The sequence below is a fragment of the Micromys minutus genome (genome assembly GCF_963924665.1).
Source record: "Micromys minutus genome assembly, chromosome: 8".
Classification (NCBI taxonomy): domain Eukaryota; kingdom Metazoa; phylum Chordata; class Mammalia; order Rodentia; family Muridae; genus Micromys; species Micromys minutus.
In genome coordinates this window covers 12,526,324-12,550,869 of record NC_137977.1, presented here as the reverse complement: position 1 = coordinate 12,550,869, position 24,546 = coordinate 12,526,324, and the positions used below count along the sequence as shown (strand labels likewise).

At 46.8% G+C, this 24,546-nt stretch overlaps 1 protein-coding gene across 1 annotated transcript in view; it reads right to left on the bottom strand.

Moving 5' to 3' along the window:
- MOCOS (molybdenum cofactor sulfurase) overlaps positions 1-19,478 on the bottom strand; it is a gene marked incomplete at its 5' end in the record, with an annotated part of 45,763 nt that extends 26,285 nt beyond the window's left edge. Inside the window, 6 exons of the mRNA XM_080920450.1 lie at positions 790-989; positions 3,088-3,164; positions 7,580-8,221; positions 9,633-9,699; positions 13,772-13,861; positions 19,337-19,478. Of these exons, the coding sequence (XP_080776576.1) occupies positions 790-989; positions 3,088-3,164; positions 7,580-8,221; positions 9,633-9,699; positions 13,772-13,861; positions 19,337-19,478 (1,218 nt within the window). The remainder of the gene's footprint in view (positions 1-789; positions 990-3,087; positions 3,165-7,579; positions 8,222-9,632; positions 9,700-13,771; positions 13,862-19,336) is intronic.
- Between the last annotated feature and the right edge of the window lie 5,068 nt (positions 19,479-24,546).

The window sequence follows — 24,546 nt, the reverse complement described above, 5'->3', positions numbered from 1 at the left end:
AGGCAGAAACGAGGTGGGCGAATTCCTGGTGATGCTTACTTCAAAACAACAAAACGCACACATAAAAGAAGGAGGCTCTGGCTCTACCTCATGCCAGCAGACGCTGTGATGTGGTCTGACATAGCTCTACATACCTCTGTGCTACCTGAAATGGCTTTGGTTGTGGTGTTCTGCTTTTCTTACTGGCTAGGTGCCTTCCTTTTCAGGAGAGTTGTCATCGGCTCCCTGGCCCATTCTCTCTACCTAAGTGAAGAAGGCTAAAGACATACACAGCCAAGCTTGAGCAGAACTGTGTACCCATGAGAGTCGTAGAGCCCCTGAGCTGAGTATGGTAGACATGTCTAATGCCCACTCGGAATGAGGAGGCAGCAAGATCAAGAGTTCAAGGGCATCCCTGGTTATATAATGAAGTCAACACCAACCTTGACTACATGCGACTGTATATAAATAAACAAGCAAACGTCCCTGAGTGAGGCTGTCCCACAGAGCCTGGGCTTCTCATAGATATTCCTGGGGACTTTTGAGAAAATTTCAAGAGTCAGGAAGACTTCCAAGTTTTGGCAAGAATATCACTGGTATAAAAGGGCAGTATGAAAAATTTAGGAAAAGCTGGACCTTGTGAGTTGAGCCAGGTATAGTGGCTAACACCTGTAATTCCAGCACTCAGGGGGTAGAGCTAGGAGGGTTGCTATGTGTGCTAGGTCAGCCTGAGCTACAGTGAGAGTCTCTCAAAAAAAAAAAAAAAAAAAAAAAAAAAAAAAAAAAAAAAAACAAAGAATCAAATCCCACCTGGGAGTATCCGATGATCTTCCCACTGTCATCCAGCACGTTAAAATTGATGATTGGACCCTGGACATCAGGGCTGCTGAACCCGGAGTCACTGTAAATGCGCACCACAGGGGCCCCATTGGGGTAGTGGAGGGAAGACAGGGCGGAGTGAGTATACTGCACCAGAGCGAAGGTATGCTGCTGTATGTTCACCATGCCACCTAGGGACAAGAGCATAGGAGACATGCATGCCTTACACACGGACCTCACATACATGTCACTAAGTCGTGTCTAATGCATACATATTACGAATGGTCGACCCAGACCTCCAATCAATGGCTTTAAATATAGCTTTCCTTATGACAAAGTTGATGTACTTTTCATATTTTATTTTATGTTTTATCTGTGAACCATGCATATAGTACCTGCAGAGGACAGAACAGGGAGTCTGAATCCCTGGGACTGGGGTTATAAATAGTTGTAAACGGCCATGCGGGGGCTTGGTATTGAACCTAGGTCCTCTGGAAGACCAGCCAATGCTCTTAACCACTGAGCCATCTTTTCAGCCCCAAAGTTGGCACTGAAAAAGCTTGTCTTTGTTGTTTCTACGGAATAGTTCCAGAGGGATTCTTGTTACATTCTTTTAAATATATAATTATATACATCATATAGATATAGATATATTCATACAAATGTATATTTGTAGTTGCATACATATACTTACTTAAACATTCAGCTATTTAAACTCTTTGTTAGCCAGTGGCAAAAAAATAAGTATGTAATATTTTAATCATTTTTTACTTTAATGGTTAATTTTTTTGTTCTTAATGGTTAAATTGTTTTAACATAATGCATAGCAACTGTCAAAGAAATAAAAACATGCTAAGCTAAGTGAAGAAAGCTATCACATTATCATGCCTCTTAGATCTTAAACAAGTGCCTGGGATAGGAAAATCACATAGCAGACAGTAGATGCAGAGTCACTCAGAAATGGGGGGGGGGGGAAGATGCTGTTTAATGAACAGAGCCTCAGTTTGAGATGATCCAAACTGTTTCGGCTGTGACCAGTGGTGATCGCTGTACAGATACATAAGAGCATCAGGATGGCCGAATCAGCAGAAGCACTTGCTGAACACACACAAACTCGCTGATCTGGATTTGATGCCTTGAACCCATGAGAAAGCCAAATGCAGTGGCCGGAATCGGTAATCCCAGCTCTGTACGGTGCAATGGGAGGTTGTGGCTGGGGATCTGCAGGTTGCAGGAGAGCTGCCCAGGAGCACACAGCACAGCAGGAAAAAGAGCACAACAGACTCTGTCATAGGCCAGGGAGAAAGACAGAACATATACACGCATGCGCACATAAACACACACACATAAGCATACACATAAACACACACACATGCACACATATACACACACAAGCACACACATAAACATACACACACATAAGCACATATTCACATACAAGCACACACAAACACACACACAAGCACATACATAAACACACACAGATGCACATATAAACACACACATGCACACATAAAACACACACACACTCGAATGTGGAGCTTAAGAGTTTGATTCTGTTACTTGCTGTTCTTAAAAAGGACCTTGTTGGGTTTCCAAGGGAATAGCACCCCAGGTGATGCCTGGCCCACCAGACATACTCTACCCCAGTCACAGGTTTTCATGGTCACTCCCACAGGAAGAAGTGTGACTTCTGCCTGTGTCTCCACACCTAGAGCTCTTGTCAGGGAAAAAAAAAAAGGGGCTTGAATCATGAGAAAGGTGCTGGAAGACAGAGTGGCTGGGACCTTGAGGGGAGTTACTAACAAGATCTGGATTTACATTCTAACCCTCCAGGGTACCGGCTTGCCAGACTGGGAAGGCATTCGATCTTTCTGAGCATCCACTCCATTGTGGGCTAATGTGGTTTGCCAGCAGCTCCCTCGAGGGGCTGTAGAGAGTCCAAGCAAGTGAGAGCTGGTAAGACCTACGTCAGGATTGCTAACACACCCCATCCAGGTCACACGACTGTGCCTCCACCACAGAGTTATTAATCTTTGTCTCTGAGTGCGCCCATTAAGAAGTGGTTGTGCCTGGAAAGGTAAAAAAATCACACACACACACACACCCAGCCCCTCCTGAGCATACTCAGAGCAGTTCTGAAGACTTCAGTGCACGTGAACTCCAACTACTTAGCCCATGCCACGAATTTCCCCGAACCTCGTCTCCTTCACCTTCAGCAGCACCACACCGATACGTGGGGCCTCTGAAGGCCTTAGCCGACCTGGGTAACAATGTCTGCTGACTGACCTGTGAGGCGCTCCAGAGCATCAAATCCATGCTTTAGTGCTATTATATCAAGGAATGAGATGGTGCCATCTTCGAACCTGTAGAGAACAAGGTATGAATTCTTGGCCAACACATTCCACGTGCATTCTGTGCCAGATGAGGACATCTGGACATAGGCTGAGTGGTGGTCTGGTGTTTCCTTCTAGGGCCTAACAAAACTGGCTCTCCCCACCATGGGAAGAATTTTGCATGCCAAGACCCCACCTGGCTGCCCCTGGTCCTGACCAACTCTGCAGCCTTTCCAACTACTTCAGACTTCCTCGGGTGGGCTGCAGCAGTGAGAGGGCGCACTAAAGCACACGAATGAGACTTGAAACAAGAATGAGATCCACTTGGCAAATCTCAAGAGGAAATTGGACAAGACTGGACACAAACTCCTAAAACACTGAGCTCTGACCACAAGAGGGCACCACTGACAAATCTTCTAGGCGAGGATCCTACAGAGCCCTTGAGAGCCTCTTTGACAAAGGAGTCTCTAGTTCCAAAATGTATGGAAGCACAGGTGTTAAATTGAAAATCTCATTAATATCAAAGATATGAACCTTCCTTATTGTCAAAATGTTTGTTGTGTTTATGTTTCATCAGCATTTCCTTTGACTCATCAGCAATGGTTCACTGTGCCTCAGACACTGTTCCAAATGCTAAGCAGTGTTGACCCGATAGGCTGGCTCCTTTCCCACCTTCTATAAACCGGGGACCAAGGCTCAGCAAGCCCCGGCGGGGAAAGCAAGCAGCCTTCACACCAAGGCAGGACAGAACAAATGCAGAGAAGGTGGGACCAGGCTGAGTCCTCTGTAATGAAGGCTTAAATGGACATCGGAGAAGACGTGATGATTTCCAAGCGAAATGGCATTTTACAAAGGGATTCTTCACAGAAGCCCAACTCACTGCCAGGAGTGGCAGGACAGTCGGACAGTGGCAGGAGATTGTCAGAGAATCAGATATGACATGAGGCAGAAATGCTGGATGGCTCTAACATGACTTCAGCCAAACCCACATGACAGGGGTACGGTTGGGAGGACCAAAATTTCAAGGTCACTCTCAGCTGCAGAGCAGTGTGACTAATCTGGGCTTTGTGATCCAGTTTCAAAAAGGAAAAAAAAAAGTGTGACTCCCCTGGAGAAGGACAACCTCCAAGGGTGACATGGGAACTTTCACAAGCATCCAGGTGAAGGGAAGCAGGCAACAGCAACATCCGGTCATGACTGTAAAGCTGAAGGCATGGTTCATTTACCCTTTATGAGTTGAGGTCTTTTGCTATCGTAATCCGAAGCGTGGGTTCCCAAGACCTGGTTGTCCCAGAGTTGAGAGTCTGAATGTACAGCTTGGCCCCAAGTTATTTCTGACTGGTAAATAAAGATGCCAACAGCCAATAGCTGGGCAGAGGGGACATAGGCGGGGTTGAGGTTTCCTGGGCTTGGGGGGTCAGACAGGACCATGAGGAAGAGGAAAGTGCAGGAGGAAGAAGAAGCTGCCATGAGTTAGGAGTTAAGAGAACATGGCCCTGAGGGAGGACCAACTGGAGTTAAGAGCAGCCCAGATGAAACACAGTAGGTATTAATTTGGGGTTTTCAATATGAAAGTAGATTCTGATAGCATAGAGGGTAGATATCTGCCCAGCTCTTGTGCTGCTTAAGGCTTATTGTAAATCTAAAGGATGTGTGTGCATTTTATCTGGGAACTAAATGATCTAAGGTGGGGTAAATAATTTCTACAACATTTATGACTGTGTGTTGAGCTTTTCATTCCCAGGTCTAGCCTAGGGCATATGGAGAAGATGAGCTTTTTTTTAAAAAAAGATTTATTTATTTTATGTACATGAGTATACTGTAGCTGTCTTCAGACATACCAGAAAAGGGCATCAGATTCCATTACAGATGGTTGTGAGCCTCCATGTGGTTGTTGCAAATTGAACCCAGGACCTCTGGAAGAGCAGTCAGTGCTCTTAACTGCTAAGCCATCTCTCCAGCCCTGAAGATGGGCTTAGGCAAGCAATACACTCTTCTCTCTGGGCATCTAGTACACACTAGCCAAAAAGATTTCATCTGAGCCAAAGGAATATGGTCTGATCCAGCTAGCACCTAGGATCTAGCTCTCTAGAGCTGTGCCATTTCTCCAAGCCTTCAGATTCCCTAGCTAGCCAGATTTAATCCTACCATGTCTTTGTCCTGTTTTTTCATTTACATTGTGTAGAGCTTTGGATGGGAATGGCCTCCCATAGTTACATATGTTTGAATGCTTGGTCCCCAGGTGGTAGAACTTTTTAGAAAGGATTAGGAGGCGTGGTCTCATTGGAGACGACTGTGTGTCCCTGGGAGAGAGGTTTCAAAAGTCAAGCCCAGTCTCATTTCCTTTCTGCTGGGTGTTTGAAGATCAGATGTAAGCTCTCTGCTCCTGCTCCAGTGCTATGCCTGCCTGTCTGCTGCCATGCTTCCTGCCATGATGATCATGAACTAACGCTCTGAAACTGTAACAGCCCCCGGTTAAAGCTTTCTCCTATAAACTGCCTTGGTCCTGGTGTCTGTTTGCAACAATAGAAGAGTAACTAAGACACATTATATCACAAATGCTATTTTTTCCTCTTAGTTATTCTAAATAATGAACTTGGTTTCAAACACTTGGGTTTGAAAGGTTTTTACATTAGCACTCCTAGTTTAGGGGTATGTACGTTGTCCTGAAGCTGTTTGTATTTTAATGTTAATACCACTTCCCCAAGAAGGGCTGGCTAGTCATGTGACTCCAACTGAACCTTTCCATTTTAATTAGTAAAATAAAGGAAAGCCAGTGAGGGAGGTAGAGAGGGCTGAGAGGTCTGAGGAGGTCAGAAGACGGAGGTTAGAGATCATGGCAACATGGAGCTTCCCAATGACCAGCTGGACCCAGGGATTTATTGGTGTTAAAAGACTATGAACATTAAGGATTTTACAGGTCTAATATCTCATATAGAAGGGCAGTTTGTATTCTTGTCTATTTGATGCAATTTTGTTGTGTAGAGGGTTTGTGGATTGAGAGTTGAATATATAAACCTGTATAAAAAGCTATTGGGCTGTAGAGTTGTGTTTCTGTGGGATTTTGGGGTACAGAAACACCCCAAGACAGAGGCAGAGAACAGGCGGTAGTTGCGCAGACGAGTTGGGCCGTGTTGGTGGCTCAAACTGGGCTCCAGAGGTACGTGGGGCTCCGAACTAAAACCGGGCCTGAGGAGAGAGACCTCAGGGCCGGAAAAGAGATAAATGATAATTATTTTTTAATATTACTGCAACAGGGGTAGGGGGAGTTTGTTAGCCTGCTTCCTTGGTTTTGGAGAGTGGTTTTATTTTGGTTTTGTGAGACAGGGTCTCCTATAGCTGACCTCAATTTCTTGTGTAGCTAAGAATAACCTTGAACTTAAATCCTCCTGCCTCCACCTCCCAAGGGCTAGGATGAGAAAAGTATGCCACATAGGCTCATAGCCCTACATTAGAACATTCATGACAGAGAAGTCCTAAATGGAAGATTCTTCCAACAGCCTCCTAACATGTTCTGTTGTGCATTATTTATATAAAAGAACATAAAGTTCAGAGAGGTCAAGCCTATGTACCCACCGCTGCTGTGCAGGGGACTGCTCCATTCGCCTATGGCCTGGTAACAAGCTGTATTACCATCACTGACTCTCCTATGAGAGTGGGACCCTGAGTCTGTGTGTGAATGCTGTGTGTGGGTGTGATGCTGAGCCACCTTCCTTCCCCTCGGGCTTCCTCATGTACCAAGTAGGTAACTAGTTCCCTACCACAACCCCACAATATCCCCCCAAGTCAGTGGCCATTTTGACCTGCCACACATCCAACATTTTGGATCCCACCTTCCCCCTTCAGGAAGGCCCTCAGCAAGAGCTACACAGCCCACCACACAGCCTGAGGGAAAGGTCTCAGATCTGAAAGACGAGTGGTAGCCTGCCCTGTGTTTTTGGTACCCACTCTCAGCCTGACTCACAGAGGTTACCACCAACACCGCTCCCCCGGTTTTGGCTTTGGGTTTGGTTAATTCGTGCTGAGGGGCTAAGCAGAGTTCACCCTAGGTACTGGGAAGCTGAGTTTGCTGTGAACCGTGCGCTTGAGTTCAGAGAACATCTCCTAGGATTACTGTTGGTCAGCTATTTCTCGCCAGTGCCCTGAGGCCAAAGCCTGGCACTCTTCCTTTTCCTGTGAACTCCTTCCCCTTGCAGCTCTTATCTATCCATCCACTCCGCCACCCCGGTGAAGAAGCGCCACACAGGCTATACACAGGGCCACCCATGCCACATTCCTACTGACTTCTGCCTCCTAGATCTGAGCCCGACCCCAGACTGTCCTACCGATGACATCAGATAATGTTAACTTGTGTTTCAGCCCTGGGTACCACTTGCACAATCTTATAGGTCATACGCGCCAGCCGGCCTTAGTGAAGGATGCAGGATACCCTGTGGCGAGGTTACCTTTCTGCCACCGATGTCCTTGGGATGTAAAAGTCCTCTCCTGCAAGGTAGGCAGCCGCAGTCCCTCCGCCGAAGTAGCCTTTCCTCAGCAGAGGAGCCACGCGCTTATGGACTAGCAGAGCACCCAGGCCTGTGGGAAGCCCAAAGATCTTATAGAAGGAGATGGGGATGAAGTCAGCCTGGTGAGCCGACAGATCCAAGGGGGAGGTGCTGACATAGGAAGCTGCGTCCAGCAGCACAAACCACTTCCCGGACGCATTCGAGGGGCTCCTCCGCCCAGACTTGACCTCGTCTATCCATGACAGTGGGTATCTGGTGCCTGAAAAGTTACTCTGAGCTGGGTAACAGAAGAGGTGCGGAAGCTGACGGCCAGGGTCACAGACTCCAGTACGCTCGCCCTCCGCTGACCACATGTCTTCTGGCTTGACTGGGATACATGTGGCGTTCATGGCTGCAGCCACCTTCCTCATTCCCACCACAGAAGTGTGGTTGTCCGTGAGGTAACAGAAGTGACTCCCACTGCTCTCGGGGGCCCGGGACGCCCACGGAAAGGCCTCTGCCACTAGCCTGAGAGCAGCTGTGCTCCCGGCTGTGAAGATCACGCTGTAGTCTTCTGGGGTGGTGTGAAAGTGAGTCAGGATCCTGGAAAGAAGCACAGTATCACAGCGGGCTCTCTGCTTTGAGCAGGTTTCAGGTTGTTTTATGTCTATGCAGCCTTCCGGGGGCACTTGGCCGCCATTGTGTAAAGGGCGGGGCAGAGAAAGTCTTACATGCCTTGAACATTCTTTCTAGCTAAGGATGACATGAATTCTTGAAAAGACCAGCAGAAATTTATGGCATAGGGTTGAGGCTGAATTGTGCCTAGAACACAAGAGTCCTGGATTCAGTTGGTCCCCAGTATTACATAGTGGTTCCCAGAATTCAGTACCCAGAATGCAGGAGGGAGATGATGAATTCAAGAATATCCTCAGCAGTCTAGTGAGATCAGAGCCAGTCCAAGACACAAGAGTCCTCATCCCCCCCCCCCAAAAAAAAGAAAAGTTCAGCACACATAGTAAGTTCCAGGGTTGCCTCAGGTGCAGGACCAAAACTTCTTAATAAATAAATTATAATTAAGGACATCTATAAGGGAGCTGTGAAGATGACTCAGCAGTTTAAAAGCATCTCTTGTTTCTGCAGAGGACCTGGGTTCAAATCCCAGCACCAACCTGGTAACTCACAACCATCTGTAAGTCCAGTTTCAAGGGTCCTGACACCTGTGTACATGAGGCATGAACATGATACACTTATATACATGTGGGCAAAGCATTCATACACATCAAATAAGATAAGTAAACCTAAAAAATGTTTTAAACCCATAACAACCTGATTATTATTTGAAAATACATTCATCTTTTTACCTCCACTACTCTATCACAATATTTAATGAATTGATTTTTAAAAGATATCTATTCATTTGTTTCTTATTTTCTTATGTGTGTGCCTATATGTGTGTGTGTGTGTGTGTGTGTGTGTGTGTGTGTGTGTGTGTGTAGGTGCCCATAGAACACTGAAGAAGACATCAGTCTCCCCAGAACTCATTATAGACAGTTGTAAGCCACCTTGTGGGTGATGGGAATCAAACCTCAGTCCTCTACAAGAGTAACTAGCACTCAACCTCTGAGCCATCTCTCCTGGATTGCCTTGCTACTGAGAGTTAGAGGCAAACTACAGGATGCCCTGTCTCAAAGCAATAAAATGATTATGGATACATTAAAAGGCCTAATAAAACAATCTATCAATAGGAAAAGCAGAACACGTGCTTCTTTCCGAAGACATAATGGGGACCATGGACACTCCTGTCACCCCGCCCAGAGCCACTGTCTTGTGTTTACCGACACATATTGTACTTACCCTTGCCCTCTGTCTTCTGACCTGAGGTCATTTTCATACATGTGTTGCTTCTTAGCTGAATTCTTTCTGAAACCATCTCAGAAGCTCTGAGTGATATAGACCTCTACTAGAAAGTCTGACACCTAGGTAGCCAGCTGAGGCGGGTGTTCCTATGACTCACCTGTAGCGGACCTGCTCCACAGTATCGTGTGTGAGTTTGCTGGTGATGTTCTGGCTGTGAGGATTACCTGGCAGGTTGTAAAAGACAAACAAAGCCTTAGAGGCATAATGTGGTCTCTCACTGTGTCCTTTCAAAGCCTTCTCCCTTTATTTCTCAAGAACTTAAAACATAACATTCCCATGTGGTCTAGCAATTCCATCACTGGGACCTACTCAAAAGGAATAAATGTTTATATTCACACAGATTATACAAATGTTCATACTAGCTCTAATCATGGAGCCAAATTCTGGAAACAGCAGAAATGGCCAGCTACTCTGAACAGACAGGCAAAAATACAGCAATCTCCATACAGTGAGCAACTGTGTAGCAATTTGAAAGAACAAATTATTAGCTATAACATGAATGAACATCAAAAACATGCTAAGCTTTTTACAGTGTAGAAGGCACTATATAGGATGCTGAAAAAACATTTTTGCCCACCTCTGCAATAGAGGCAACCAACTGATTTCTGACTGAGGCCATAGAGGTAGTTTATATCTGGGACTGTAAACCTGGCCAAAAGCCTGTAACTAGCAGTGTTGATAGAGCCTAGTTTAAAAAAAAAAAAAAGCCGCAACTGTTATTCTGATAAATAGACACACTGTGTCTGTCAAACTGCTTTCTAAATATTAATATTCATGCCCATAGATTAGTGATACTCTCGGCTTTGGTCAGAAAGGCTTCTTTTGCAGTGGGCAGCAATTACTTCAGAGACATGAGACTTTTCAAAGTGCTGAGAACAAGAGACTGTCAGTGCTTAGCTACAAATGGGACATTAACATTACAACTTCCGGGGCTCAGGAAACATTGTGGAAATGAGGGCAGAGGAATGTAAGAGCCAGAGGAAGAGTGTTGTAGGATCCTGTCTTCTAGGCACGATGTGGCTGGCCCTTGCTCCCTTGAACTCACAGCATATATGATTACCAGGATAAGACTTGAACGAGATTGTGCCTATGACCATTCCATTTGGAGGAGGACGGGGGCTCATAAGGACCTGGCCATCCCTGAAGACCTTTATACAGTTGATGGTTGATGGAGGATGAAGAGACATTTTTGTAAGTGAACCAGCCACTGGTAAGTTCCCTGTGGTCCCATAAATAAGCCCTCAACCCTAGTTAAGCTCCTTGGCTCATACCTCAGCCTCAAAAGACATAAAAATTGAAGAGAACTAGTTGAGAAGAAGGAGGGAATCTAGAGAAATGAGATGGAGACCAGAGATCGTAGGGGTGAATGTGGTTAGGATACATTATATATACTTTGATGAAAATGTCATGTTATTATGTAGAATAAATATATACTAATAAAGACCTTTAAAAACATACACAGTAAGCAAAAAGCTCCAGTCACAAGAGGCTATAGGCAGTATGATTGTACTTATATGAAATGTAATTTCATACAATAAAATTCATATTTCACTGAGCCCATTAGAGAGTGAAAGCATTAAGTTAGTGGGCTTTAACTATGAATGGTTGGGGAATCTCGTGGAGAAATAAGAATGTCTAACTGACTTACAGTGATGGCTGGCATGCATGCAAGCTAAACATCCATGAACTTAAAATAATTAAAACACATTTTTTAAATGGCTGAATTGCACAAATGATTTAGGCAAATGTTATGATTTGTCAATTGTAACTCAATAAAACTGTTAAATAAGAAAACCACTCTGCTTATTTATAAAATGACATGGGATAGGAAGAGGATTGGGAACAGGGAGTCAGGGACAGCCAGGACAGCATTCTCTGCAAACTCCCCTTAGGTGGCCAGGAACTCTGACCATTAGCTCCTCCAGCCAACAAACAGAACCCTCTGTTGTCTAGCCTTGTCATTCCCACCACCTCTGCTGGCTCTGGCTCTGCAGAAATACACTGCCACCCTCCTGCAAGCATCGAGAGACAGTGTGAACAGTCCCTGTTACCTACGGCAACCCTGAAGGCCCACCCAATCTCACCTCTACTTTCATTGACTTTAAGAAAAGTTTTGCTCTTCTTTGTGTTCCCCAAGAGTCATGATCCCCCTCAAAACTGTTTAGACATGAGCTCGTGGTGATCTGAATATTAAATGTCCTTCTTAGCCTCATGTGTTTAAAACTTGGTTCCTACGCTGGCGATGCTGTTTGGGAGTGTTGCAGAACCATTAGGAGGTAGATTACTGCTGGAGAAAGTGAGTCAGTGGGGCCCAGAGGTTTCACAGCCCCATCATTCATTTTCTCCTCACTTCCTGACTATACCTGGGATGTGAGAAAGCCCCCCCTTCCATGATAAACTATAACCCTTTGAACTGTCAGCAAAAATAAACCTTTGCTCTTTTAAGTTGCTTTTGGTCCAGTATTTGGTCAAGCCTTTTTTTTTTTTTTTAAGGTAACATTGATATCTGGAAAGGCCTAGATTATAGAATAGTCCCAAACTAGTCAATTGCTTTTCTCTGGTATAAACCTTGAGGGAGGGTATCCTTTAGGACATTTGAGAATGCTACTGTGCAGTGGTAAACAATTTTTAAAAAGGTTCTGCTCTGTTGCCATTGGTCCTGTGGAGTGATACTCTGTGGGAGCCACTCCAGGAGCCGCTCCAGTGCAGAGCTGGAGCACAATCTCCTAAGCGGTTAGTTCCCAAGCCTGGTACCACACATCTTGTTCCACAGGCCTGGTAAAAACATGAATTCACAATCATTAACTTATCAAACAGGTTTATATGTTAAATTCTCAACCCACAATCCCTCTACATAATAAGCTTACAACCAATTGACAAAGATATAAACTGCCCACCTAGATAAGATAAATTGATCCATTGAAACCCTTAGAAATAATTATAACACCCTTATCCATTTAGAGATGCACCAAGAAAAACATCTACATCTGCTTCCATGTTGCCTCCTCTCAAATCTCCCACTTTCTCCTTCTCTTCCACTTTCCTAGGCTTTTCCCCGCCTACCTTTCCTTCTCATCCAATGATAGGCTCAACCTGCTTTGTTGTATAATGACATCATCCTACACTACTGAGTCTCATGAGCCCCTCAGTAATCCTCCCAAAGAGACCATCAGTGGGCCCCACCCTGTGAAGGACACCTACAGGTGACCACAGGTGCTCTGGCTCAAGATAGAGACCATGTCCTACCTAAAGGAAACAGCATTATTATATAAGCTTAATAACACATTCTATGGCTCTTAGAGGGCCATACAGATGGGTGGCAACAATGCACCAAACACATGACAAGTGCCCAGTGAGTGGTGTATTGATCACTGTTCATTGTAGGCATTATAAATCTCATGACATCTCTGGCTAGTAAGGTTTCTGACTTCCTCTTCTGAATTGCCTACTGAGCATACTATGCTGCTGCTCAATGCCCTGGGTGGCTGTCTGTCTGTCCGTTGCTACATCACCTACAGTGCCCTCAACGGCCCTGCCCTATCACCCTATCACCCTATCTGGGAGTAGGCTTCTGCCATTCTCCTCCCCTCCATGGCCCTAGATTCCTGCATGGTAGTTGGCTTCTATCTCCTCCTCTATCCCAGTGGATTCTGGCTCATCATCCAACATCTGCTCCCCTCCCAACTCCCTGACATATGCACTGCCAACCTTCCTGGTTTCCTGCAGATGCCCATGATACCAGCCACCTTTGCACACAGCTCTGTCATACAGTTGCTAAGCATATTTAGTTGGAGATCATTTGATTGAGGTCTTGTCTTCTAGGTCTGGACCAAAGTCTCCTTCAAGAAAGGAGCTATTATGTCTTCTTCTAATGTTTTAACACTATAACTCACACACCATAGTAACTCAGTGAAATGTACAGAGTGAATGAATGAATGTTCCTCATGATCTCCTTCTGTCTGCACTGTACAGTGTCTTAGCACCACCAAACACAACACTTTCAAACTTATTTTTCCTTCCTGATGCCAATCCATTCTGAAAGTGGCCTGTGTGTCCCTGAGCGGGAACTTTTACCTCAGATACATGTGAGCAATACATGATGACCCAGGGTGCTTGTCTGACCCGCCATCTGGTCTGACTCTGCTCCACCGGTTCCTCATGTTCTCCATGAATCCAACAGGATAAACATAAATCAAACAGGACTAATCAGAAATCAGTGTATGTAGTGTTTCTCACCGTAGACATTTTCCATGAGATCCTTAGTGAAGTTTGTGAGCTGGCTCTGGGGGAACAAGGTGGCTCCTGCGTGGTCAAGGTACACGGTTCCTAAACAAAACAAACAAAAAAAATCACAAATGAAGCTGTAGGTTGTTCTCCACCAGTCTTCCTGTCACTCTAAGTAAATCTGACTAGTGTGAACACACTGGGACCCATTCTGTGTGTGTGTGTGTGTGTGTGTGTGTGTGTGTGTGTGTGTGTGTGTGTCAGGATTTCACATTTCTCATGCTGGCCTCAAATTCTCATTTTGGCCAAGGATGACTTTGAATGCTTGATCCTTCTGCCTCCACCTACCCAGAGCTGGGACTCCAGGTGTACAGCACCACACTCACCTGTCTCAACACCTTTCAACACCACAGGTATCCCTGAACCTCTTCCTAGATAATTCTTAAAATAAGCCCAGAGCCCTGAGAAGCCTACTTGATAAGCAGCCCTCTTACCAGCCTGGAAAGACATCCCACACAGGAAGTGCCAAGCAGAGCTTTGTGACAAATAATAAAACAGCAGTCTCAAGCTCATTTATACCCTGTTCTGGAAGCTGTGTGCTTCCCGGAAAGGTGGGTCCTGATCCTTCTTCTCCACACTGTTCCACTGTCCTCAAGTCTAGACTCACTAGTAGATTTTCAGAGAAGGGTAAAAGCCTTCCTTGCAGCCTGGCCTCTGAAGACAATACAAACTCAGACAAACGGGAGATGCTATGATTTGCCTGTCAGATTGGCAGAGAGCAAAAGAGTAGTGCCTCCTTGTGGGGCAAGGGTGTGGGCAGCAAGGGAATGGCACAAGGCTGACAAGAGGGTGAATTAGTGCAGCGTCATAAAATAACATTTGGGCAACATCAGACATACCTTAAATAAAGTCACTTTGCCCCAACAATTTCTTCTGCAGTTGTAGCTCATAAATACCTAGGATTTTTCAAAATGTGTTGTGTGTGAAGATATTCAATGCAGCATTATAAAAATCAAAGACTGAAAAGGAATGCCCATTGGCATCTATTTCAGGTAAGCTCGGCTCACACCAATCTCCTCAAAGTCCTGTCTCTTGTCAGCACTACTTCAAGAATACTGACGTGAGACAGATCCAGCACGAGATGGAGCCAGAGCTCAGTTGGTAGGGTACTCACCGTACAAGTATGGGAATCTGACATTAATCTCCAGAATCCATGCTTATGATCCCACCACTGGGAAAGCCAAAGCAGGAGGGTCCTTGGGGCTCTCTGGTCTGACATTACCAACCCACTAATCCACACCATCACTAACCCATCAGTACCAGTGCAGTGAGTCACCCCGTCTCAAGTAAACAAGGCAAATGGTGCCTAAAGAACCACAAGCTGACTTATGCTTTTAACAAGTGTACACCAATATTTGTGAACCTGCATGTTTTTACACACACACACACACACACACACACAATGAGCTTACATGAATCAAATTCTGGGATACCATTTTAAATTCATGAAATATTAATAGATCTATTTAGTTTTTAATTTGTTTAACAATTTTTTGTGTCATGCAGGTTATATTTTTGACTTATTTTTACAATAATTTCATTGAGATACAACCCATATACCATAAAAGACCATTCTCTGTAGGTGTACAGATTACTGGCTGCTATGTGCTTGTGTTACCTAATTCTGGAGCATTCTAATTCACCTCCTCTGAAAATCACCATTATTAGCCGTTTCTCCATACCCTCAAGTAAGGACAGGGTCTGAAAGTGAGAAATGTCACAGTTCACCTTCATAGGAAACGTATATACAGATGTAAACACAGTTAGTTTCTGGAAACGCAGTGGTGGCAGCCGCTGTCCAGAGATGCCAATGGCGACTGTAGTTAGAACCCAGAGCGACTCCTTGGCCATTTTCTATCTCATTTGTCATCTTTTGAATCTGGTACCATGAAAACACACCACCTAACCTCCCCATTATTTTCTTAGACAATGATGGGTGTGGTCAGCACAAACCGAACTCAGAGATAAGAGAGTGAGAGAGTTTGGAGAGTGTGGGAAGGGGGAGGTTGTGTCTGAGAGAATCTTGGGGAGAAATTGAGAATGAATATAACTAAAATCCATTATATAAAAGTCGCAAAGAATTAAAAACACAATTTTTGAAAATAATTCTTTCACTGAAGATTGTGAAATAAATGTTCAGCAAACTGAAAGAAAGGTGTTGGTCAGGCTGGAGAGATGGCTCAGCGGTTAAGAGCACTGACTGCTCTTCCAGAGGTCCTGAGTTCAAATCCCAGCAACCACATGGTGGCTCACAACCATCTGTAATAAGATCTGATGCCCTCTTCTGGTGTGTCTGAAGACAGCTACAGTGTACTTATAAACAATAAATAAATAAGATGGCTCTTAACCACTAAGCCATCTCTCCAGCCCCACATTTTTTAATTTTAATTACAATTTTTAAAACAATGTTTGGGCGAAGAACCAATGCACAGTGAGACCCAGGCTCCGAGGAGCACTGTGTGTGTTGCCCAGAACCTTCCAAGGGGCTAAGAAGCCATTCAGGAAGAGCCTGCTTTGTTTGGCTTTACTTCAACAGTTAATCTTGCAAAAGAAGGCAACCGAGTTAAGTGAGCAGAGATCTGGTCTTAAGAAGCCAACAGTTCATTTCAGATCCAAGTCAACAGGCCAAACTGAATCATGTCCCCACCCCCAGCCTTTCTAGGCCTCTGTTCTGACACCTGCAAGTGGGGTGACAATTAGTAGGTATTTGACAGTACCCAGGCAGATGCCTGGAGCACAGTAAACACTCCACAGTTTTCAGTGTGAATAAAAGCAAGTGGGCGATCCAGAAAGCCAGCTACACTAGGTCTTCAAAAAACGAGAACTCAAATAGCCTTTATTTTCTTTGGCATATATAGCTGTCTCATTAGCCATCTGGTTCCAATTAATTAATATTTAGAGACAGAGATGGAGGAGAAATAGAGAAGAGGTAGAGGGAAAAGGGGAACAAGGGAGAGGGAAGGAGGGAGGGGAAGAGAACGGGAGAGGGAGAGCAGGATCACTTCTGGGCCCTGCACCTTTAACTGTCAGTCAGCACCGGAGGCACTGAACGGACTGCCCAGGCCTCGGCTGGAAGTACAGCTCCACTAAGGCCTGGAAACCCTTATCCAACTCACTAAGGCCAGGAAACCCATATCCAGCTCTCTGAACAAATCACCTCAGCTCCTACGGCTTACACGGTTAATTGCTCAGAGTCACATTTAAGCAGGTCACAGAGTGGGGTTGGACTACTTTGGCTTGCTGTGTTGGACAGCTCTCCGGTTTGTTTGTTTCAATGGGGAAAAATGAATATTCCCCGATATTTCAAGAGGTAGGAAAAGGTACCTGAAACCTACCTCAGGGCTGGGAAGATTTCTACCCAAGCTTGAGCCGGAGTCCCATCCCTTAGATGGGCATTTAGAAAGCTACGCATGTGATGCGCACCTACAATGCCACAACTGGGGAGGTGGAGATAGCTTAGACAGTCAGTGAGCTCTAGGCCAGCGAGAGGCCCTGCCCCAAGAAATAAGGTAGGCAGTGACAGAGGAAGACACCGTTGTCATGCTCTTGTCTCCGTACATAAGTGCACACACCCAAAGTGTACTTCAAGCCAGGCATGGTGGAGAAAGAGGCAGATGATCTCTGTGAGTTCAAGGCAAGCTGAGTCTACATAGAAAGTTCCAAGCCAGCCAGGAGGACCACACAGTGGAAATCTCCCCCCTCCCCCTCTCCTTCCTCATCGTCTCTAGGGGCATGTCTACTTCAACCACAATGTGTCCAAGGAATTAACTAATTAAATAAAGGACATATCTGGGTATAGAGCCTCTGCCTGTAACCCTGCCACTTGAGAGGTTTGACACAGGAAGAGCCTCACAAGGTTGAGGCTAGCCTGGGCTACATAATGAGTTCTAGGGCTGAGTGCAAACCTTCACAGTGGGTGTTAAAGGCTTTAAAGGAAGCCTGGCTGCTACAAGTTAATGTCAAATTTGGGTGCTGTTCTCTGAGAGGAAGGAGTGAAGCCAGGACTGACCTGAGCTGACCTTTACTTTTAAGGTAGTGTTGGGGGTGTGAGAGATCAAGATGGGAAAGAATCTGAGATTAGGGGAAGGTGGCACTGAAGTCATTATTCACTGGGCTCTGGAATTTGCTTCAGAAAGAGAGGGGTCTGCTGCTCTCTGCCCCTGTGGATGTTCATATCAGTCTGCTTCTGTTTGGCAGGAAATTTTCCCAGCGAAGGCGGGGTCCAGAGAAAGGAAGGGGGTTAGCAAAGAAGCCGAAGGGTTGTCTCCAGCCAGTGTGGAGGGGAGAGAAGAATGGGGAGAAGTAGGTAGGAAATCTCTCTCTACAGAGTAGGAACTGGGACACAGAGAAGAGGCCACAGCTCCCAGGCCCACACAGGAAAAAGAGTTGCCATTCCAAACAAGGAAAGGACAACAGGGCTGCTGTTCTGCCGTACACAACGTGGGCACAAACCCCCGAGCGACCACACAAATCCATGTACCCTGGACCATAAACTTCCTGCTCCACTGTGGGTTTGATAAATCACCCTTTTCCCAGTCAGATCCTTCCCAGCAGCGGTGGGCTGGGCTCTGCTACACCTGCAGTTAATCTGAGCTTAATTTCCAATTCAATTAACAGGTTCTACCTTATGATTTCAAAGGCTGGGATCCAGCTCAACTCACAGGCTCCGCCTGTTCTTAAAGCTCAAATTGCATGCTTCTCTAATCCTTCCAGTTTCCCCAGCAAGCTAGAGCTCAAATAGAGCATAGTTCTAGGTGCAGAAAAGAGAAAAGTGAGACTTTGTGCCAGGCGAGCTTGTGGCACACCTGTAAGCCCAGAGCTGCAGAGTAAGTAAAGATCAAAAGTTCAAGGCAAGCCTCTACTAAATACCGAGTTCAAAGCCAACCTGGACTACATGCTTACACGGAACCTTGTTTAAAATGCCAGTAGTAATAGTACTAATATAAATAACGTTGCGAAAAGACTATGGGCAGAGAAGACATTCCTACCGAGAGGGGCGTGGCCACGCGAGACCTGTCAGATGATTGATCGCAATCTCTGGGTTCTCCGTCTCAGAGTTGCTTTTCCAAGCTTCGTGCAGTAGCTTCCTGTGCACCCCCGGCCCCGTTTGAGGCATCTGAGAAACACCTGTGCTCAATAAATTGTGTGACCTTGGCTACAGTGGTGTCTTTGGGGTCGGGTATTCTCCTGGCAACAGAGGGGGACGAAGACAATCTAAGCTCTATTTGCAGTGTGTGGCGGGGCCTAAAGAGAGGCCAAGCTGGTCTCGCACCACGGAGCAGTCGATGCAACAATTACAGCAAGAAGCCTTGCTACTGCGGATGGGACAGTGGGGAGCCTGCGCGGGAGCGGGGGACACCGAGCGGGCGCTCACGATCCCTCCCAAACTTTCGATTCCCGAGGAGTCCATCTCTGCCTGACCTTTTAGCTAAAATCAAGTACAAAGTGCGTCCCAAGTGAGACAGAGCGCCCCACACCTAGGTCCCAGCCCTGCGTGTCCCCGCGTCAGTTCCTCACCTGCTAAGCGGCCAAACTCCTGGTCCCGCAGCTCGTTCACGCTGCGCAACCGGTAGCCGTGGGCCAGGCGTGGCGCGCTGGCTTCTGGATGGCGCTGGAAGGCCGGGGGCTCAGGGCCCCGCTCTGCCGCCCCGCAGGCCATGGCTCGAGCCTGAAGTCTGAGGGATCCAGACCGCCCGGCCCGGGAAGTGAGCAAGGAAAGCGATTTCGCCAGGGCTGAGCCCTGGGTGACTCGGGTCCCCACCCAGGGGCGGCGCCTCGCGGGCCGGCCTCCTCGCAGCTCGCTGACTCACTTCGGTGAGCTTTCACTTCGCTGTGGCCTTTGCCCACCTGGGACAGGACCTGGTCGTGCATTCTGCGGTCACTGCCAGAGCCCAGCGCTGGTCAAGAGACACCCTAGACACCGGGGCGCGAGTCCTGGGATATGTAGGTGCCCGTAAGGCAGGTGGCAGGAACAACGGAGTGCGTGCCTTTTTCTCTGGGCATCTGTGACTCCGGGTCCTACTGGCCCAGAACCTGGGATCCTCGCCCCCTGCACTCCAGACCAGCAAGTCCACTTGGACTGCTGCTGTCGCCAGCACTCCTCGCGTTTCAGAGGAAACCACTGAGCTGCTCGATAAACTCCCAGCGATTGTGCAACTTCGGAGCCGGACGCTCTGGTGTGACCTGCACCCCGATGGCTCAGAGCATAGAGTGTGTGCTGGGAGAGCCAGGCAAACCCAACAGCTCAGAATGGGGACCAAGGGCTGGGAGGTGACAGTTATGCCAAGTGCTACCTAAATCCGAGACAACAGAGATGGGGAGGTAGTTGGTTGCGCAATCCCTGGTAGACTAGGAAGCTATAATAAAGTAAACTCAGGCAGGGCACGGGTGAGAAACCAAATTTGGAGGGTACCACTGCAGAACACTGTCTTCAGGAATAACTGCATGTACTTGGAAAGAGGCTCACATCCCTAACATAAAGAAGGTCACAGACTGCGGTCCAGAAGTTTACACCTGGGCGATCAGATGGGAAGCTGCCACGCCCAAGTTTGATATCTGGGTCAAGGCCAGCCACTCCTTCCCAACACCCTGGATAAGGGTCAAAGATGTAAGTGGGATGGGCGATGGCGGTAGGGAAGCCTAGTGGTAAGTGTGGCTCCTGGCCTAGTGCTACTTCAAAGGTTGGGCAGGACTGTCCAGAATAGTGCGGTTAGGAGGATAGTGCAAAAGTAATAGGATTCTGGGACGAATGGGGTTCTCAAGACTAGTTCGGGATGACTCAGCTCTGTAGTATTGGGAGCGGAGTAGAAGGAATGGGGAATGCTGGACTCAAGCACAAAGAAACAATGTGGGCCTCTATTCAGCCCGTTTAAGTGGAGATTCCCAATCAGTCCTCAAGAAGATAGGCTGGAGACAAGACGCGTCGGGAGTTTGGGAAAGAGAGCAGAGCAACCACAGGAGCACTGAGAGTTGGTGCAAAGTGGAAGCCAGAGGACAGGACCTGTGAGGGCCAGCATAACTTAGTTAACTGCTTCACTGTGACCTAGGACAGTTGTCACTGGGGAACGGGGCTGCTTTGTAAGAGCCAACTCAGATGGAGAAGCGGGGTAGAGGCCTTCCCACTCACCAGCTAGCCCCAGAAGACCTTTGCCTATTGGCCTTGGAGGAAGCTGAAGGTTGAGGACTATCCTCAGGAACCAGATCTCCAAACAGGTTATCATGAGGTTTGGGTAGGTGTTCCTTAAAGAGCAAATTCACTCTAGAACATAAAAGTAATTTTGTATGTCCACCTAAGTAGCATGTACCTCCCTAAAAGAGAAGCTGCCAGTCTAGGTATTGGGGTAGTTAGGAAATCAAAAGGGGCCAGTTGAGCAGCGTAGCAGCTTTCTCTCCAAAGCCCATCAGTTTGCTATAGCAGAATGAACTAGACAGCAATCAAAAGAAAAACCAAACCAAACAACAACAACAAAAATCAGGAAGCTCCCTCGCCAGAGGAACTGGAGAGACCTTCTCTGTGGGTAGAAGCTGAAAGAGCAGCTTGGAATCAGGAAGAGATTGGGAACAAGGGTCCATTATATTTATATTTATAATGTTCAAAACAAAACCTCAGTGAACTAGCAGACCATAGCCAGCCTGGCGCACCCAGATCAGCTCCCCCGGGCGCTGTTATATCCTGGGAGTTGGATTTCCCCTGCATTTATCCGCCCCTCCCTCTCCTTCTGTGCTCGGACCCCTCACCAGAATTCTTAGCCTCTCATCTGGGTCTTTGCCACCAGGAAGGGAAAGGACTTTACTCATTCTGCATAGCATCTGGACAGGTAACATCTGAGGATGCTTTCTGCTGGGCTATTTGCCTAAGCAAATGCATCCCATAGTAATACTAATTCTGTAAGTGGGTGACAATGCACCCTGATAGGTTCTGGGGAGGCTCTGCAGTAAAGCCCCTTTGGTGTGGGGAAGCCCTGGAGTAGAACCTCAGCACAGCAGGGGAGGGAGTAGGGGAAGGGAGTAGGGGGAGGGAAGTGGAGAGAAAGAAAGTGGAAACTCTGACTCAAAACCCAAAATGTCTGGGGGTGGGGGGGAGGAGTTGGGGGATTCGTTTCCCAGCCTCTCTTTGTACTGAATATAGCCACAATCCTAAACTCTGGCCAAGGATACTGGATAGAGCTATGTGGGATTTCCAAGAAAGGCCCTCAGCTAGGAAAAGTTCTAGCTGGAAGGAGATCATGGCAGAGATCAGAGGTCACACTGTTGGCAGGTGGAAGACACAGGGCAAATTACAAGCCTGAGTATTTAGTGGAGTTAAGAAATTCCCCACCCATTCTGGGCTGCCTAAATTGACTCCTTTTGTTTGAAAAAAATAGTCTATCTTGTATAAAGGAAAAAAAAAAAAAAAGAGAGAGAGACAATTTTGCATTTTCTTTCAGACACAGTTGGAGTGAAAACCAGATTAATACTCTAATATTCTTTCCACTCAGAGATGAAGGGAGAGCTTGCCCATGGTGGGTGGGAGCCAGGGTGAGCCCAGTGTATCCACTGATTGCTCAAGCAGAGGCTCTGAGCTGCACACAGAACTCAGGGAATCGGCAGGACAGTGCACTCGTGCGAGCGTGCACACACACACACACACACACACGCGCGCGCGCGCACACACACACACACACACACACACACACACACACACACGAAGGGCTCATGCCTGCTTCCCCCACATCCCTCTTGCTCAGCTCCAAAGGGTAATAAAAACCTGCTCCTCTTTCGCATCCCTCATTACCACTCCAGCTTTACAAACGATGGGTTCCAATCCCCGAGGCCTCAAATCCAATGCCGTATGGCAAATTGATCTCACCCATATCCCCAATTTGGTAGAAATTTGTTTTTGTCACCATAGCTACATACTTGCATTTTATATGGGCTACAGCCCAGACAGGTGAAAACTCAGGAAGGTTTAAATCACCATATGCTCTCCACCTTTGCCATCACGGGCAATATTCAACAGATAAAAACTGATAATGGCCCTGCCTTCACTAGCTCTCAATCAAAACCTTCTGTACATGTTGGGAAATTGCCCACCATACAGAGATTTCCCACAACCCTCAGGGCCAAGGAATATTAGAAAGAACACATCAAACCCTAAAAGCCCACTTCTAAAACAAAAAACAACCATCTAGCCCCCAAATGTATTATTGATGGCTCTGACTAAACATATTTAACATCTACAAAACCCCCAAACATCCTAGTATGTCCCTCTATTGGCACACACCAAAACTACCCTCAATACCCCCACCCCAGTACAATGGTGTAACTCTTTGAATGGAATTTGGAAGGGAACCAGACTCTCTCCTTACAACCAGGAGGGGTTTTACTTGGGTTTTCCCACAAGAACAGCCTAAGCCTATCTGGGTTCCTGCCAGAAATGTCTGACACCACTGTCCTCTTAGATCAAGGACAGAGGAGGCAGAGGACGCACCACACCCAAAGGAACAAGATCTAAAAGGACACATGCCCTCCACAAGCCCCCCTTTCCTCTATTCTCTTGACTGTTTCTGTCATTCTCCATACTAACTCTGCTGCTGCCCAGCCTCTCCCTAGCCTTCCCAACACTTCCTACTAGAGATTCTTCACTAGGAAGACCTACAATGGACACAACAAAGTCATAGGAACCCAGGATTGCCCACTTGAAGGATGTTGAACCAGGATTGAGATCCCCCTACACCCCAATCCCATCTCCTCTACCCCCAGCCCTTTCCTCTGCTTTCCTTACTGAAACACAGGTGCAGGTCTCTGGGTCTCCACATATGCAGCACGGGAACTACAGAATGGGATTCACCGGCTGCAGCACATGCTCAACAACATGAAAACTCATTTTCAGCTTTCGATCCATGGGATGAATATTAATGAACAGGAGTCATGGGTAACCTCTACCCTGATGGCTAGGCCAACTACCCCAGAGCCAACCTACATGTCTCCCGTGAGCTCATCCGCATCTCCAAATCAGTCTTTACCCATGCTACCATTCAACAGGAAAATCCATCTCAGAAGGAACTCCAAGTCATCCTCTCTAGGCTACAATGCATCTAATATGCAGCTGACCTCCTTCCCTTAACCACCCACCCCAACTCCTCCCAATGCCTTTTCTGTGCTTCTCTCTCCTGACACCCCCTTGAGCTAAGCTTGTTCCCAGCTCCACACCCTGGAGTTTGTAACCCATCTCCTCAGCCTCAGCCAGTCTCTCACTTCTCACCAGAGCTGGGGCCCCATCGTAGGCTATGTTCACAGCCTAGTGCCCGTTTTGTTCGTCCATCAGAGTTCACACACACACACACACACACACACAAGTGGTGAGACGGAACATGGAACCACACATGGCCAGTAATGTACATCAGTGTGTAGCCAAGTGGACAGGAGATACTAACACACACCCAACTGAAAGAGCTACTGAACACAGCCCAGTCAGGACTTCCCAACACTGCCAAGGAGACTTAGTCTCTGGGTGCCAAGTATTCACTCTTCATGCTCTCCCTTGGGAATGAATAACAGAGCCATTTCCCTATATGAGACCAAAGAGACACAAGGGCCCTGCAGGACTCCTGGTGTTCAAGGAAATCTCTGCCTAGGACAGATGTCAAGAAAAAACCATTTCATTTGCTAGCGCTGGACACTGGCTGAGCGAGTAAGGTAAGAGAAGGATAAACTGGGGATGTTCTTCCCTTCTACACATTCAGTCT